General features: G+C 37.0%; 1 protein-coding gene across 5 annotated transcripts in view; it reads left to right on the forward strand.

The window, feature by feature from the left end:
- Positions 1-16,510, forward strand: part of VPS13C (vacuolar protein sorting 13 homolog C) — a 206,751-nt gene that overhangs the window by 66,981 nt on the left and 123,260 nt on the right. For all 5 annotated transcript variants that reach the window (XM_050966954.1, XM_050966955.1, XM_050966956.1 and 2 more), the window contains 12 exons: positions 1,616-1,808; positions 2,020-2,134; positions 2,562-2,698; positions 3,445-3,571; positions 4,252-4,369; positions 8,710-8,839; positions 9,244-9,322; positions 9,842-9,981; positions 10,544-10,697; positions 12,068-12,144; positions 12,310-12,369; positions 14,668-14,830. In XM_050966954.1, the coding sequence (XP_050822911.1) occupies positions 1,616-1,808; positions 2,020-2,134; positions 2,562-2,698; positions 3,445-3,571; positions 4,252-4,369; positions 8,710-8,839; positions 9,244-9,322; positions 9,842-9,981; positions 10,544-10,697; positions 12,068-12,144; positions 12,310-12,369; positions 14,668-14,830 (1,493 nt within the window). The remainder of the gene's footprint in view (positions 1-1,615; positions 1,809-2,019; positions 2,135-2,561; positions 2,699-3,444; positions 3,572-4,251; positions 4,370-8,709; positions 8,840-9,243; positions 9,323-9,841; positions 9,982-10,543; positions 10,698-12,067; positions 12,145-12,309; positions 12,370-14,667; positions 14,831-16,510) is intronic.

Below are 16,510 nucleotides of genomic sequence, written 5' to 3' on the forward strand. Positions count from 1 at the left end.
CCTAATACAGGCCTCTTTTGGAGCCCTGCTTCATTCAATGTTTGAAATACATTGCCTTTTATTTAAGCTAGCCATTCATACATGCACAACTTTTCTTCAAACCATATTTTGTTAAAAAGTGCTAAAAGTAATACCAAGCCTGGGTCCACAGTCAGTGCCAAATGCTCTGGCGAGAATCCCCCTCCCCCTCACCCCCCTGCATTAAGTTGGTTACCTTGATTGTCACTTATTCAGCTAAAGGTAAATACTGCTTTGCACATAGTTCTGTTTCATCTGAAAATCTCAAAACACTTCATAAAGGATTAACTCCGCTTAAAGGACGACCTAATCAAATACAGAGATTTGAAAATATAAGGTATGATGATGGACAGTGTGGCCTGTGTCCAGTATATGGTTCGGTCCTCAAATCAGAGTTAATTTCCCAGCTCTGCCACAAACTTCCAATGGATTCTTCACCAAGGAACTAATATACTCTCTCCCTTAGTTGTTGCATCTGGAAAATGAACCTGTGCACACTTTTTTCCTAATTCAAGTTAGCATATTGGTGGTGAGAGTAGAAGTAATTTTAACACATCCTGTTTTTTCCCCCACTTTTCTTTTATGCAGAACCCAAGTTCACAGAATATCTGTTGAAAATATTCTGTAATGTGGTTTCAGTGGACAGATTGAGGGACACACAACTAGCACTTGGCCCAAAAATAAAAAAGGAGACATTTGAAAGTATAGTTGGCAATGAGACTTATTCCCAAAAATATGGAAGTGATGATTTTACTGATAAAATTTCATAAAGGAAAAGATGGATGTAATCTGCCTTAGTTATTTTCCTTTATTTTAAAAGGTTAAAAACATCACATGTCTATGAACCTGGGCCTAAACTGACTTCCCTGTTTTCAACTCCCAAGTCTTTATCACTAAAACTGAATGAAAATCTTAATAGTTGAAGAAAAACCATGTATTTTTTTTCTAAGATGCAACCAATTAACATAATCTCACATTCAGAAATCTGGTTCCTGCTTTCACTGAAGTAAACAATAAAGAACGTCTATTGATATCAAAGGGAGCAAGACTGGGTTCATAACTTGCATTGAAATCTGCAAGATTGGGCTCCGGACTGGCTCTCCTAAATCATTAATAACTTTTTTCTAATATAGCACAAGTGCACTGTCTCTGCATAAGAGAATCAGTTACAAAAGAAATGTGAACCTGAATTTAAAATGAAATAAAGTTGAATGTAGATGGTAAGGACATTAATATTGCAGGGCTTAATTTAGTCTTCTCTTGTATTCTTTTCTTTATGTAGCCTGTGTTGTCACTTAAACTATTTAGCTTCATTTAACCCAAGGTATTTCTTTGCTTTTTTTATATGCAAGAATCTCCTAAAATCCTTCTGCATGTAGCTAGCCCTATGAATTTAGGATACTTCTTGAGATAGTTCTGGCTAATGATTAGCTTCCCCGTATCTTGTGTTCACTTACATCTTGTCTAAGACACTGTGATTTTTCCCGTTTCATGTTGGTGCAAAGTGAAATTGCAGCTTGTATTCCATTGACACATTTACGTACTATTGAATATTCAGTACAAATTGCTTTAAAACAATTCTTGTTTTCATTCACAGAGTTGAGGCAAAACTTGAGCACTGGTACGTAACAGGACTGAAACAACGAAGTATTGTACCTTCTCTTGTGGCTTCTATTGGGGATACCAAATCATCTTTGCTTAAAATAGTGTTTGAGACAAATCCAGAGGATAGTACTGCTGACCAGAGCCTTATAGTTGAATCACAGCCTGTGGAAATCATATATGATGCTGTGAGTAATATTCAAATTAGAAATGTATGAGAACACCTTGTGTTCTCTCTCAACCTCATTGCCTTTCCATCTCCTTTCAAATACTGAACCAAAGTAGTTTTTCCTTGCCTTAATTTTTTGCCATCTCAGTTTAAAAAATATTAAATATTTTAGAACTGATGCAGTGTATATTGGATGATTGCATATGAACTGATATTATTTGTTTTTAAAGAGAACAATAAATGCAATGGTGGAGTTCTTCCAGACAAGTAAGGGAATGGATCTGGAACGACTAACAACAGCCACGTTGATGAAGTTGGAAGAAATTAAAGAAAGAACTGCTACAGGTAAATAAATAAAAGTATCTACCATTGATAAGTGAATCCTTAAATATTAGCAAAGAGTCTGAGGGCCTTACTTGCGAGGCAGTATTGGTATTGATGTTTGAATAAACATCTTATCATGGGATCGCTGAATGAAAATTGCTTTGAGTTCTGTTTCTCTTGAGTCAATACACTGATAAGTGATTAACCTCCAAATAGAATGCCTTCAAGCAATAAATTGAAAAATTAACTTACAAGATGTTAGTATATAGAGAAGTTAACCAAAAAGATGTCTACATTAAAGATTGATCACATTTAATCTGTTGCTGCTCCTACAGTGAAAATGTGACTTTTACCTTTGGTATAGTATTGTTTGTTCCATGTCCCATACCTGTTGGTTACAGATGTAAATATAATTTCATCTTTTAATCTGTTCTTTTCCCTATTTAAGGACTAGCTCATATTATTGAAACACGGAAAGTCCTTGACTTGAGGATTAATCTGAAACCATCATATCTTGTGGTTCCACAGACGGGTTTCCACAATAATGAGTCAGACCTGCTTATTTTGGACTTCGGTACATTTCAGGTATGCAGCTGGTTTCCTCTAGTTTTGTTTGCATTCAAGAAAAAGGGAAATAATACAATTATTTGTTCGTTCTCAGGAGACTTGTTTTAAGACTGACAACAGTGCTGATCAGAGTTCAGAAAGACACCTTTTTGTAAACGCACTAGTATTATTTGTATAATAACCTTTGTCATAAATATATGAATAAGAATCATCCAGAAGAACTATATTTCATTCTTTGTGAAATGTGGTTCCATATATCAAACAAGCTAAATTGTAAGAGCTATGTGATTTTTTTCAAAGCCATATCTTTCACTTGTTCATAAAGCACTGTGTATCTACATTTTTCAGTTAAGTAGTCTTCCTTTTATTTAACAAATAAGAAGACTTAAGAAAAGCTATTGAGCTACTCTCGAGCTGTGAAAGTTGATGCTATGGTGGTGCTGTAAAGCTGAAACTTGAAGTCCTATATAAGTTGACTAATATATTGTTGTAGACGTGACAAGATTTATTTACAAAAATAAAAAGAAGTTACTGAACTTGCTCTATTTTCAGTTATGATTCCTTAATTTTCATTAAGGATAATGGCATTGACATTGCTAAAATACCTCTTCTGGGATAGTCAAACCAAAAATTACAGGCTTTAAAAATCTAGTAGTTTTACCTGTACAGTACTGACATGAATAATATAGTGTGCATGTGTGTCTGTGTATAAATACTGTGCTTTTAGTAGATGTACTTTTGTTTTGTTCAATCTGTCCCACCAGCTGACCAGCATAAATCAAGGCGGTTATCAAACTTCCAGTTTTTCATCCTTGGAAGAGATTATGGACAAAGCTTATGACACGTTTGATGTGAAAATCAATAATGTGCAACTTCTCTTTTGCAGAAGAGGTATTAAAACATAATCACTACCTAATCAAAGAAGAATCAACAATGTTTAAATGTATATTAGTAGATAATTGTTCTTAAAATAAGTTACATATAATAAAGAAAATACAAATTAAAACTGTAAAACTTTCTTTATTTTGAATTTTCCAGTATCTTGAGTAAAATTCCCATTTGTTCTCTGGAAATCTGTATTATTGCTGTACTCATTCAAGTGTTAGCAAGTAAATTAGGGTTAGATAATTTAGTATTATGCACTTATTGATAGGCTCATGAATTGTTTGTTTGGATTAATACTCAAATTAGTTGCAAAATATATATTGTCTTTTATGATGATTTTACATGTGGGGACTTTTGGGTTAGGAAAAATATAGTGAGGAAAATTACTCAGAATGGCTGAGTTCATAGCTCTTGTTTCTGGGTTTCAAGGTTGTAAGTGAAAATACTTCTTGGTTTTGGCCCATGCTAGATGCTGATAAAGCATGGTGTTAGAGGTGGTTGTTTTCTGACTCGTGGAAGTCCATGCAATATATTGTCTATATATTAGGTTTCTGCAGTTTATTAGAAGGGCTGGATTTTTTAAAGTAATCCTTAAATATTTTTCTGGGCTACTTTTATACTGTCTCTTCATTACAAAATAAAGCTTGTGAAGTTGAATTTTTAAACTGGATAAAACACTCCTTCAGGTGAAGACTGGAAGAAGGCTCGATTTCAGCATCCATCAGCTTTGCACATATTACAGCCTATGGATATGCATGTGAAATTATCCAAATCAATGGTGGAGAAAGACATCAGAATGGCTAAGTAATGTATCAGCACTATCAGACAATTAATTAATTTTTTTCTTGGTTATTTGTGCCTATTGAAAAAGGGCCCAGTGGGACAAGATGGAGTTTGAAGACTTGTTTGCACAGTCTTAATTTTCTTCTTGTTATGGGCAAAGTCAGTAGCTACACTTTTATTATTAAGGCTGCCTAACAGTTTGAATGTTGCTTGTAACTTTGCCAAGCTTCAGTCAGCTGAGCTGAAACTTGCCATATTGAATATTTGCTGCAGGCTAAGAATTTTGTTAAGTTTCAGCTAAAACAAAGCAGCCTTTTGTGAGAATCAGATAAAGGAAAAACACCTTGTTTTGCTTATGTTAAATTGCTAAAGCATCTCTCTGCTTTAGAGCAGGCACTTAAGAGAATTCACTCTCATGTCAACGATGTGCTTTTCGTCATTCCTGTGAAAATTTGGCATTAGTTCTGAGACTCTGAAAAATGGCAAATGGATATTCTGTTAGCGCAGATAGAATCGTTTGAGATTTTAGCTGCCAAATGCTATGTCCCTACTCATGTAGTTCCTATTGGCCTGCAATAACCTATTCTCTGAATGAGTGCACATGTACATTATACTCTTGGTGTGGGTGCATCCCGACCACAGTTGTCAGAAATTTTTCCCTCTGAGGTACCCTTCATGGCAATTCAACCACACTTCCCTGTCGCACACCACTGTGTGTCAGTATAAAGAGAAAAACCACCCTCTCCATGGCTCAGTTCCTTCTTACTTCCTGTGATGCTGGTTGGGGTCTGTTGGTTGCTGGTTGGGGTCTGTTGGTCTTGTTTTAGCAAGTGCTCTCAGTGGTTTGTTTTTTTTTTCTTGCATATAGTTAAATATTTATAGTTATTAGGGTTAGTTAGTATTTGTTGATTTAGTTTAATGTCTTTTAGTTTTTTGTTGATTTTTAGGTTTTTCTTGGTTTCTGGTTTGGGATTACATAATTGATTGTGAGGAATGTCTTGATTACCAAACTTCAAGCTCTGCTTGTTTACAATGCCATGCTTTTGTGATTGGGTATGAGGCTTCTGGGACATATGGCCTTGTGCGTATATGTAGTGTGGTATGCCGGATTTCATATTAGAATTTTACAAGGTTGGATGGCCTCAGTATTTTTGCCAAGCTGTCACTATCTGAACATTGTGATCAAGGGGCAGCTCACATTTTAGATTCTCTAGACTAGATTGCTGGGCAAACCCTGCCAACATTTGTGAAGGAGTTAATTTGTCCTCCTGAGCCATCACTTATGCTATGCATCTGCTTTAGGTTGGGAAGCTGATCTGTGTTCCTTTCAGTTTTAGGGGTTATAGTCTGCATAAGACCTGACTCATCAGGTAAGGGGAGTTGAGAACTATCTGGCTGGTGTGCCCAGTTTTTCTATCCTATTTCAGGTGTAAAAAAAAAAAACAAAAAAAAAAACTCTGTGTTGCAGACAACACAGCGACAATTTTCTATCTCAGCAGACAAGGAGGTGCCCACTCATTCTTGCCCTACCAAGAAGTGCTGCTTCTGGAAGTGCAGAACAAGCTGGCATATGACTCATCAATGACCTGCTTAGGTCATCATGAGTTGTCCGTTCATTTGGATGGAACCAGGTGCATTTTCTCAGCTCTGTGTGGCTCCTCAGGTAGACCTGTTTGCAATGAGATAAAACAAGAAATGCCAGCATTTTTATTACCTACAGGGTCACTGTCTGCGTTCCCTAATGGACACTTTCCTGTTGCCTGGAGGAGCAATCTCCTGTATGCTTTCCCATCAATTCCACTCCTTCACAGTGTGCTACTTAAAAATCAGACTGGATCATGCCTGAATTATTCTTATCACCCCAGCGTGGCCAAGGCAGCACTGACTCTCCACTGTCCTGTAACTTTCAGTGAAAAAGCATATACTGCTTCCATTGGACCCAGATTTAATTTCATAGGACTGGAAGGGACCTCGAGGTCATCTAGTCCAGTCCCCTGCACTCACAGCAGGATTAAGTATTATCTAGACCATCCAACATCTTATTTCTCAAGACTATGGTTGTCTGCTCCACCCAAACCTGTAGACGCTCCATTGAATGGCATAGATGCTCCATGGTTCTGGAGGGCAGTTGTGTTAAAAAGATGTGCTGTTGAATAGTAGAAAATGATCTACTACATCTACTTGCCTCTCTGGGTATGTCTACACAGCAGAAAAAAAACCCAGGCAACTTGGGCTCGCAGGGCTCAGGCTGCAAGGCTGTTTGATTGCTGTGTAGACTTCCAAGCTTGGGCTGGAGAAGGAGCTCTAGGACTCTCCCACCTCACAGGATCCTGGAGTCCGGACTCCAGCCTGAGCCCAGAAGTCTATACAGCAATCAAACAGCCCCTCAGCCTGAGCTGTGCAAGCCTGAATTGATTGACAAGGGCGTGTCGCAGGTGTCTATTTGCTGTGTAGACAAACCCCCTTAGCAGAAGCATTTCTCTATTTGGTCTCATCTGTCTGGAATTTTGCTGATATATTCTTCAGTCTAGTATATTTTGAACTATCTTTTGTACCTGAAACATATTGGTTGTTAGTTCCATCAAGGTCCACTTAGTTGTTATCTCAGCCATCCACCCTTAGGTGGATGACTGCTCTGTCTTTTCTAACAGAATGTCAATACATTTTTGAAAGGCCTGGAAAGGTTGTATCCTCAGGTACAAGATCCTGTTCCCCATGAGACTTAAACTTGATACTGTCGAAGCATATGTTCTTTCTTTTAAGAGCTATCTGCTCTTGACTGCCTCTTTCAGTGAAAGTAGCATTTTTGGTGGCTATTACTTCTACTACGAGGGTAAGTGAGCTGCAGGCCCTGATGTCTGGTGCTTATTCTAGTGTTTTCTCTAAAGACCAAGTTGATTTGTGTATTCATCCAAAGTTTCTCTCAAAAGTGGTATCCGGCTTTTATATCAATCACACAGTTTAGTTTCGTTTATTCATCTCAAACCATGTTCAGATAAAGATGAAAGGAAGGCTGCACGTACTCTGGTTATTAGGAGAGCATTGGCATTCTACCCTGACAGGTCCAAACAGTTCTCTGTCTTCCCAACTCTTTGTGGTGATCGCAGACAGAATGAAGGGGTTCCCAGTTGTTCTCAGAGCATATCTTGGGTAACTTAATGTATCTGCCTGTGCTACTGTTTGTTATCCTGCCAAGTGGAGTGACAGCATGATCAATGAGATAGCAAGCTGCTTCTGCAGCCTTCCTGGCTAAAATTCCTATCTCAGATCTTTGTAAGATGGCAACTTGGTCTTTGGTGCTCATGTTTGTTTCCTCTTACGCCAACACTGAGCAAGCTCAGGATGATGCCAGATTTGGGCGAGTTGTCCTTTAGTCCCTGTGCAGAGTAGGCCCTGATCCTGCCACCTGTTTCCATGGCTTGTGAATCATCAAGAGAAGAATGCACATGTGCAATCACTTGAAGAAAAAACTAGTTACTAACCTGTTCCATAGTTGTTGTTCCTCGAGATCTGTTGCACATATCCGTTCTATGACTTGCTGTCCTACCTCTCTGCATCAGTGTTTTTCCAGCAAAATGAAACTGAGGGAGGGCGGTGCTGACCTTTGTCCTTTTATACATATATGCACAGGCATGCAAGAGCAGAGAGCTCTTGAGCTGTCCTGATGGGTACTACTGAGGGGAAAAAAGTTGAAGGAAATCTTGTCTAAAGTGTTTTTGGTCAGTCTCAGGCTGCAAATAATTCCCTTTACATTTCTGTCTAAAAGCACAAACTGTTCACTGAACAAAAACTTTTGAACATTATGGCAGTTGAATTTATTTTGAATAAAGTAGCCCTGGGTCGGTTGTCCCCACATCTAAACTTTTCTAAGAAAAACAAATATCAGAAGTTAAGAGCAAAACCAGTGACCTGCATACCTAAAATGTATGTAGAGGCAGTATTCCCAGCTTTTGGGGCAAGTATCTTATATTGTTCTCCAGCCATCAGCTCCTTATTTGTGTTAGCCATACTGAGAGGAGGAAGAAGTTTATAACTAGCCCCCTGGGCTTCTATAGGAAGGTGGTGGGGAGGAGGTTATCTGTGAAATTCAATAGGGGGAAAAATCTCCATTTAGCTTGGGTGTTCAATATAGTTCCACTGACAGAAGTTTTTTTTATGACTGTGTTAACTATAAGTATATGTACTAACAGGCCCTGAATGCAGATGACTGCATCATGAGCTTCTTTGGTCCAACAGTTAATCACCTGTTAAAATTAAAACTTAGTAAACCTCTTGGTATCGGCCGAAAAGTGGGCTCACATGTAACTTCGTTCCAATATTATACTGTTCACAATGCTGTTTTTTTAATTCTCTCCCCGCAGGTTTAAAGTTTCAGGAGGCCTTCCCCTGGTGCATGTGAGACTGTCTGACCAAAAGATCAAGGGGATTTTTGATCTGATTGATAGCATTCCATTTCCTCAGGTGTCATCCATGTCAGTTCAAAGCACAAAGGTAAATTAACTAGAATAATGGTAAACTTGAACTAAAACATGATAGTATAATTGCATAGAACCCTTTTAGTGAGTGCATTCCTTCATTTAGTATTTACGGAAAGCAGATATTGGCAGGTAAGAGAAGGCTACAGGATATCTGAAAAAAAAGATAGTACGTTCAGGTATTGCTGTAAATGATGATGAAGATAGTCTTCAAAGTCCACTTCAACACACACAACTAGTCTTATTTGAATAGGCAGTGTATTATCATATTTTGACTTGAAAGTTCAAATTAAAATTTGAGTCTTATCCACAAATTTTATTTGGGAAGCAGGGTGGATTTTCATGAGAATATACACGAACATTCTGAAGTCATAATATGTTATATTAGATCAGTTTCTGTACTTCGCTATTTTTTTCTAGGTACTTGCTATCCCCACGATTACTGATGCAAGGAAAGGGTTACTTGACACATCAATATTGCTGGAAGGAGTAGAGTCAGGTAAGAAAATATTTATAACCATTTCTAAAACTAAAAAAAACTATTTTCTATTTAGCAACAAAACTTTGCTAGGTGTTTCTGATCGTGAAATGAGTGTTCTGTGGATGATAAATAACAATGAATTGCAAAATTTAAGGTGGCCTTGCAGATCTTGCTGATACTATCTTAAGACACTAAGCGTGCTTTTTAAAAAAAATAGCTTTTTTTGTTCAGAAGATGCATTAATTTACATTATGAAAGCTATAGAAGGCTTTCCTAATCTAAGATCAGTCATTCAATGGGATGTTAACTTGTGGTATCTGGACTCTGATTGTCTCAACCACCTTGCACTTGTAATTACCATATTTAGAAAATACTTACATGAAGAGGCCTCGAACACACGTAAATACAGAATTGATAATGACAAACAAATCAGTACGCCAAGGTACTAGCCATTGCAAAGAGAATATTTGCTTGTTTTTATATTGGGCTATCAGTTCAACAGACAGCATAAAAATATTAAATGTCTTTATTTCCTAGAGTCTGATGAATATTTTGATGCTGAAAATTCTCTTTCACTAACTGAAAAGGTTCTACATGAAGGACATGAACTAAAAAGCAAAAAAGAGACTATTAATGAAGAGTTCACAGACCTTCAATTGAAGTTTGAAATTAAAGAGGCATGTGTTTTACTTTTCTTTCTTCAAATTGCATTAGTCTCTCTTAATCTGTAGGATCATTATAAAGCAGTTATTCTATGATCCTTTACATGTCAAAGTGCACCCTCATGAGTCTGATGAACAGCACAACATTGAAGTAAAACTTCAGAAAAAAATAAATTTACGTTAGCACCATAATTCAGCGAACTTCCATATGTACTAATTTGATAGTGATGCCACATAAGAAGGAGGAAGTTGAGAGGTCGGGAGAGTCATTAACAAAGAACCAACTCTAGGAGCTTGCTTCTGCTTCGTAATAGCAAAATTCTACTGAAAAGACTTGTTCACCAAGAATTAGATATTTCCTCCACTTTGCATTATGCTTCAAGTAGTCCAGATCTTGACAGCTCACCTTGCGTTTCACACTCTTGTGCAAGAATGCTAGTTGTTAAAATAAAACAGTAAGGGTAGCAGCAATTTCATTTTCCTCTTTCTGATTAATAAAAAATGGAACATCAGATATGAAAAGAGATGATCTGATACCAGTCTATTACTGACATTTGTGTAATTCTTATTCATATAGGTGGTTTTAGAACTCACAAAGCAACAGAAAATAGAGGAAGCAATACTTGTATTTAATGTAATGCAGCTCGGAACAGAAGCCACAGTCAGAACATATGACGTAACAGCTGTATCTTACTTAAAGAAAATCAGCTTGGATTTCCACAAAATTCAAGGTAATTAAAATAATAAAACAAAATGGAGGATGAGTAATAGTGTCTCTGCTCAGTAGACTTCATAATTAAACCTTTTTGTATCAGGGTTTTGACTGTCTAACTTAGCCTTTCAGAGAAGTTCTACAGTATGATAGTTAGGTCTGATATTTAGAATGAGCCCCTTCTCTTCTGAGGCTGCAGTTGTGTGGGCCCAAATAATTGTGTGCCGTTCTCCACATGGAATTTACATGCCGGCACAGTCGATGCCATTAAGACATCCACCTGGTTTTCTATGCTTATCTAGTAAATGAGTAACTTTAGATATCTCAGTCGTAGCTGCAAAATGGTGGAAAGCAAGTTTTAAAAATCTGGCCCTTACTCTTTGACATGCATGCAAATTTTTAGGAAGATGAGTAGCAACTAGAAAATGAAGTCACCTTTGTTAGTAATACATATGTGGCAATGTGTCTGTTGTAGAGTGGGAAGGGGTTAATTTGAATTTGGTCCAGAGAAACAAGAAGTGGTAGCCTACCTCTTCCTATATCAGGGAAAACCAAATCAAAAGGTGGAATCTTTGTTATTCATGAGACTATTCTCAGGCATTATGTTTCCTACTATTTAGTCTCCAGCAGTTCTTTTACATACCTTATGGGACACCATGATTGAAGCCAAGTAAAATAATCACAGTTATTATCCATGGCTATTTTATTATTAAGGAAAAGAAAACTTTAAACAAAACAGACAAATGACAGAGCACACTGATAAATTAGCTGTTTTGGTTAGTCTGGGTGCACAAGTGCAGGCTAGCCTAATTCAAGCCCTATAAGAAGAACTTCCTGATACTTGTTCGTTAATGATTTTGGTGTACACTGTAAATTTTGTCCATGTTGCTGTCTTTACTACATTATAGATAAAGGGTTCAGTATTGAGATATTGAAGCAGAGCCTATTCCATTTGTCACTACTCCTTCTTTTTTTTTTTTTTTAACCAAATGCTTTGTGAAACATTTTTCAGAGGCACATATCAACATGAGTCTCCCAGCACACATGGAGTTCTAATGCAAGTTTGGCACCTACCTTTTTTGAAAATTACAGCCCTTTAAATGTTTTAATATTCTCATTCTTCAATGTAAGTATTTTAAATATAGCAAAAAGAAAATGTACAAGCCTGTGTAATGACAGTGTTAACTTGTCATTGCCTGCCTCAACATTCAGCTCAAAATGTAAATGTGAATTCTAGGTTATTGGCACAATGCTTCAGGCAGCATCACATTTTGAAGTGTTAAATAGAAAACGATGTTAGAGGAGAAGAGTTTCATAAAATCATTTCTCTACCTGCTTCAATATTGCGAAAGCTGAATTCTCAATATGCTCTCATTTGGTATGTTACAGATAAAAAACAACCGCTTCACTTAATTAGCTCTTCAGATGGACCTGGATTAGACCTTTTGAAAGTGGAATATATCAAGGTACTTGCTTACTATATAATAAATATTTTATTAAAATGATCTGTGAAGTGTGCCTAGTAATAAGTTAAAAATTTAGTACACAGGGTGTAAGTGAGTGCAGTCTATACAATGCAATGACTCATTCAATTTGTCTATCTTTAACCTTTTATAACGTTTCCCTTTTAGGCTGACAAAAATGGTCCAAAATTTCAGTCAAGCTTTGACAACACTGAACAAACTCTTCAAGTAAGTGATCTTTTTTTTTTTTAAGTGTCTATTAGCCTCTTTACTTAGCAGGTACTTGCAAGTCAAAGCTGAGATTCACTGAAGAATGAAATGTTAGCCTGACTTCCCTAGGTAAAGTGGTATGCTCTTACCTCGTGCTAGGTAATTTAAGGTAAAATGCTAGTAATGACACGGCAACTTGTAGTTTCAGCAGGTCAAGTTGAAGCCTAGGCTCCTCTATAGTCTTATCTTGACCTGTAAATTGTTGTGAAAACTACCAGCTGCTTGGTCTTCACTAGGGTTTTAACTAGCTAACTTGAGTTAATGAGTTAAAAACTTTTATTAAGATGATTTAAAAAAAAAAGTGAACAGTACAGAGTTTAAGCATGGAAGTTTCTGGTTATCAGGGAATAACATACAGATTATCAAGGGGTGCGAAGTTCAGTTTAAGATCAGGTGGCATAAGGAATACATACTCTGTAATATCCCCGACTGGAGGTAAAAGGTTGATGGGTCAAAGTACAGACAGTGAGATATGAGGGTATGAAGTTCATATAATGGCTATGTTGTGGTGTGGAGTATGAGTGGATATGATGATCAGGATGGATTGACCCTCATTTGGTGAGATTTAATGTTCAGGGAGTTCATAGTGCCAGTTCATATGATCCAACAGAGTGTCTCTTGCTCTCTTTCTCATACACCCTTCATCTTTCTCCCCTTCCTCCCTCCCCCAGTGGAGACAAGGCCTTGAAGTCCAGATTGCCACCATACCACTCCAGCCCTTCCCCCAACACATCCCTGCGCCTTAGGGTTCATAGGAGATGGCTATAACAGCTATCCCAACCTAGGAAAATTCTCAGTTGCCCGCTTGGGGCAGTTTTAGTGTCCCTTTGTGCCACTCTGGCAGTGCAAAGAAGCCCAGTTCTCCTAGAAACTGTTAAGTTGCATATGGATCAGAAGTCTCAGCCATTCCCTGCCAATGAACTGAAATATGTACTTAAAAGCCTTACTTCAGGCATCAAACGTTTTAAAATGACTAGATAACTGTAACAGTTGGGAGAGCGAGCAAGCTCTGTACTAATGCATTTTCCTCCTCAGAACAAGAACAAGGAAGTATTAAAGTTATAAAGGAACAAATTTAAGTTTATGAAAAGGAAACACACAGCATACATTTAACTTGTGGTACTCTCAATATCTGATGTTTGGGTGAAATGTCAGAAGAGATTAAAACAACCTTAGAGGGGGTAAAAAAAATCACCATTAACTGTGCCTGAGATTAAAAATGACAGAGGCAGTCAGTTTTCTTACCTTGGGGCATATTGCCAGTTGGTGCCAGGAAGAAACTTTTACCCTGGTATAAGCTGTGACTTCTGTAAGGAGTGCCTTGAGGATGAAGGCACCTTCTTTTGAAGTATCTGCCAGTTAGTGGAACTGATATTAGACTGAAATGGGTCAATTAAAGTGCTCTACATGGGGTCTATGAATTCTGTTTGTTCCCAATTAAGATACTTTTATTATTTCTGTGAATCCTTCTATATATTGAGTTGAATTCTTTAGTACATATTTAGTGTTAAATCTTTACATTCCTTAATATGAAACTGTCAAGGTTAGTGAAAAGTAATAGAGCTAGGCTTGGGTACATCAGCATAATTTTCATGAAAATGCTGCTGCTGTTGATGGTTCCCAGATGAATTTATCAAGTTATGGCCTAATTAAACCACATCTATTGCATCTTGTCTGTCTTTTTGTGTGTTTGGGACAACTTCAGTGTGGTATAAGCCTGGCTAATACCTCAGGTATAGCATGGGATTTTTGGTAACATTCAACTGCAGCTTGCTTGAACGTTTTATTTTGTCCGGCTGAGAACAGACAGTTTAATAATGCAAGTGTTCCCCTGAAGAACTTTCTGGGAAGGTATTTTCTGCATATTCTGGTAATTAGTGTTATGCATTTTCCCCAACAGACTGTAAGTTCTCAGGGCAACAGAGTTTAAGAGAACTAGAAAATACAAACTAAAAAACAGATCAGGAAAAACTACTGAAAGAATATACTGGAGTTAACTAAAAGGAGAAAAACCCACAACCAGTCGAGTAGTTGATGTCTTTTGAATTTAATTGCATGTCACCTTGTTCTTGTATTATGGGAAGATGAAGCCAAATATTTATTGGTCATGACATATCTGTCATTTTCCCATATAATTGTCACCCTGCAAGCCTAAGTCCCAATCCATTCAGCATGTCTACTCATGGAAGTGATCCGCTAAATGAATGTTACCTGTAGTTTTACTTTTTGTGATTTGGATTCTTTTGTTTTAAACAGGTGTCCTTTTCGTCATTAAATTTTCTGCTACATACACAGGCCCTTCTCTCTACTATCAATTTTCTAACAGATGTTATTCCATCAAGCAGTCCAAGTACTGGTGACATAGGACACTTGCAAACACAAGGAGAAAAGCAGCAAAAAGATACTAGTGTGAAGAAAGGTATATTAATATTTTTGGCAAGTCTAATGTTCAGTGTGTCATGTTGGATTGAAAGAGTAGATGTAAATTGTTAGACACTAATTTAGTTTTAAAAATTATTAAAATATTTAGTTTGCAGAAACAAGAAATGGTAAGCCAGTTCTTACTAATTTTCTTTCACTGCCAACTCGCAGGTATCCACTGTTTAGTCACAGGAATTATTTTACATAGTTTAGGGGACACCATGATCAAGGCCAAGCAAAATAATGGCAGTTAACTATGGCTATTTTGTTATTGAAGTAAGGAAAAGAAAATATTAAACAATACAAATGATAAACTGGTTATTTACATTACAATTTCTGTGGTATGTATCACAGTTTGCCAATGTTCAACCTCTCTCTTCTTTCCAGGAATACAAGGTTTAATCACTTGGTGATTAACAAGAGAAACGTAGTCTTTTAAGTACCAGAGGGGTAACCGTGTTAGTCTTTATCCACAGAAACAATGAGGAGTCCAGTGGCACTTTAAAGACTAACAGATTTATTTGGGAAAAGCTTTTCTAGGTTAAAAAACCTACTTCTGTTTTTTTTAACCCTTGAAAGCTTATGCCCAAATAAATCTGTTAGTCTTTAAAGTGCCCCCAGACTCCTCATGAGTGGTTTTTTTTGTTTGTTTGTTGGTTGTTTTTTTTTTTAAAGTAATTAGTTTAGCCTGAAATGACCTTGCTATAATTGGCATAAAACATCTGACTATTCATATATCAATGAAATTAGGAAGTTGTTAAATGAAGGCATTCATTTAGATACAAAATGTGCGTATTTAAAAGAAGCTTATTCCATTGTAAGCATTGGAGAACCAACAAAGGTTTTCATCTTTAAGTGGAAACATGAGTTAGAAGTAACCAGTATCTTTTGTAAAATATTTCCCACCATAAATGTTCTTCAAGTTCAAGGAACGAAGACTTGAATATGTTTACTAAAGAAATTAATTTCAAAAAGAATATTTCTAGTTTCATTTGTGAGAGTTTAAATTCAGGTTTTTCTTTGAAAAGAAAAGTGGGGGCGATTGGTTTAGGCCCACTTTACTTCTAGCTTTGCTGCTCTGATAATGTAGTCCTGCATTCCTTTCACAATTAGGTTGCTTCCGAAAAGTGTTTACCTGGTGTCAGCTGTTCTTGGGAGATAGAATCAAAAACCTTGTATAATGTCTTGGAGTAGCTTCAGCATTTTGTCATGTAATTAGCTAAACATGTATATTGTTCAATTTCCGAGCCTCCTGGCTAGAAAACTCCAGTATCCAATCTTAATGGCCTGTAAGGTTCAGTCATGCAAGATACTAAGCACTCTGGCCTTGACCCAGCAAACAAGTTAAGAACAAGTGCTTAACTAATGGAGACTGTTCGCTTACTTAAAGTTCAATATGTGCTTAATTTGTTGGATCAAGATGCAGGAGCATGGATGTGATCTAAAGATAGGTGTGGCAGGCATAATACTTAAGAAAAAGGGGTAAAAAATGAACGTGTCTCACCTCTGTCTTCAGTTGGGCTTTTTATTCCTATATATGCTTGCTTCATATGTGGCTCACTGAAACTTTGGGTGTGCCAATGACTTTTTCTCTCTGCTTGTGGAATAAAAAGTAAGGCAGGATCTTAATCCTCGTTTCAGGGTAGTACACAGAGAGAAGAGGCACTCATTGCTTTCT

The sequence above is a fragment of the Gopherus flavomarginatus genome, chromosome 9 (assembly GCF_025201925.1).
Source record: "Gopherus flavomarginatus isolate rGopFla2 chromosome 9, rGopFla2.mat.asm, whole genome shotgun sequence".
Lineage (NCBI taxonomy): Eukaryota > Metazoa > Chordata > Testudines > Testudinidae > Gopherus > Gopherus flavomarginatus.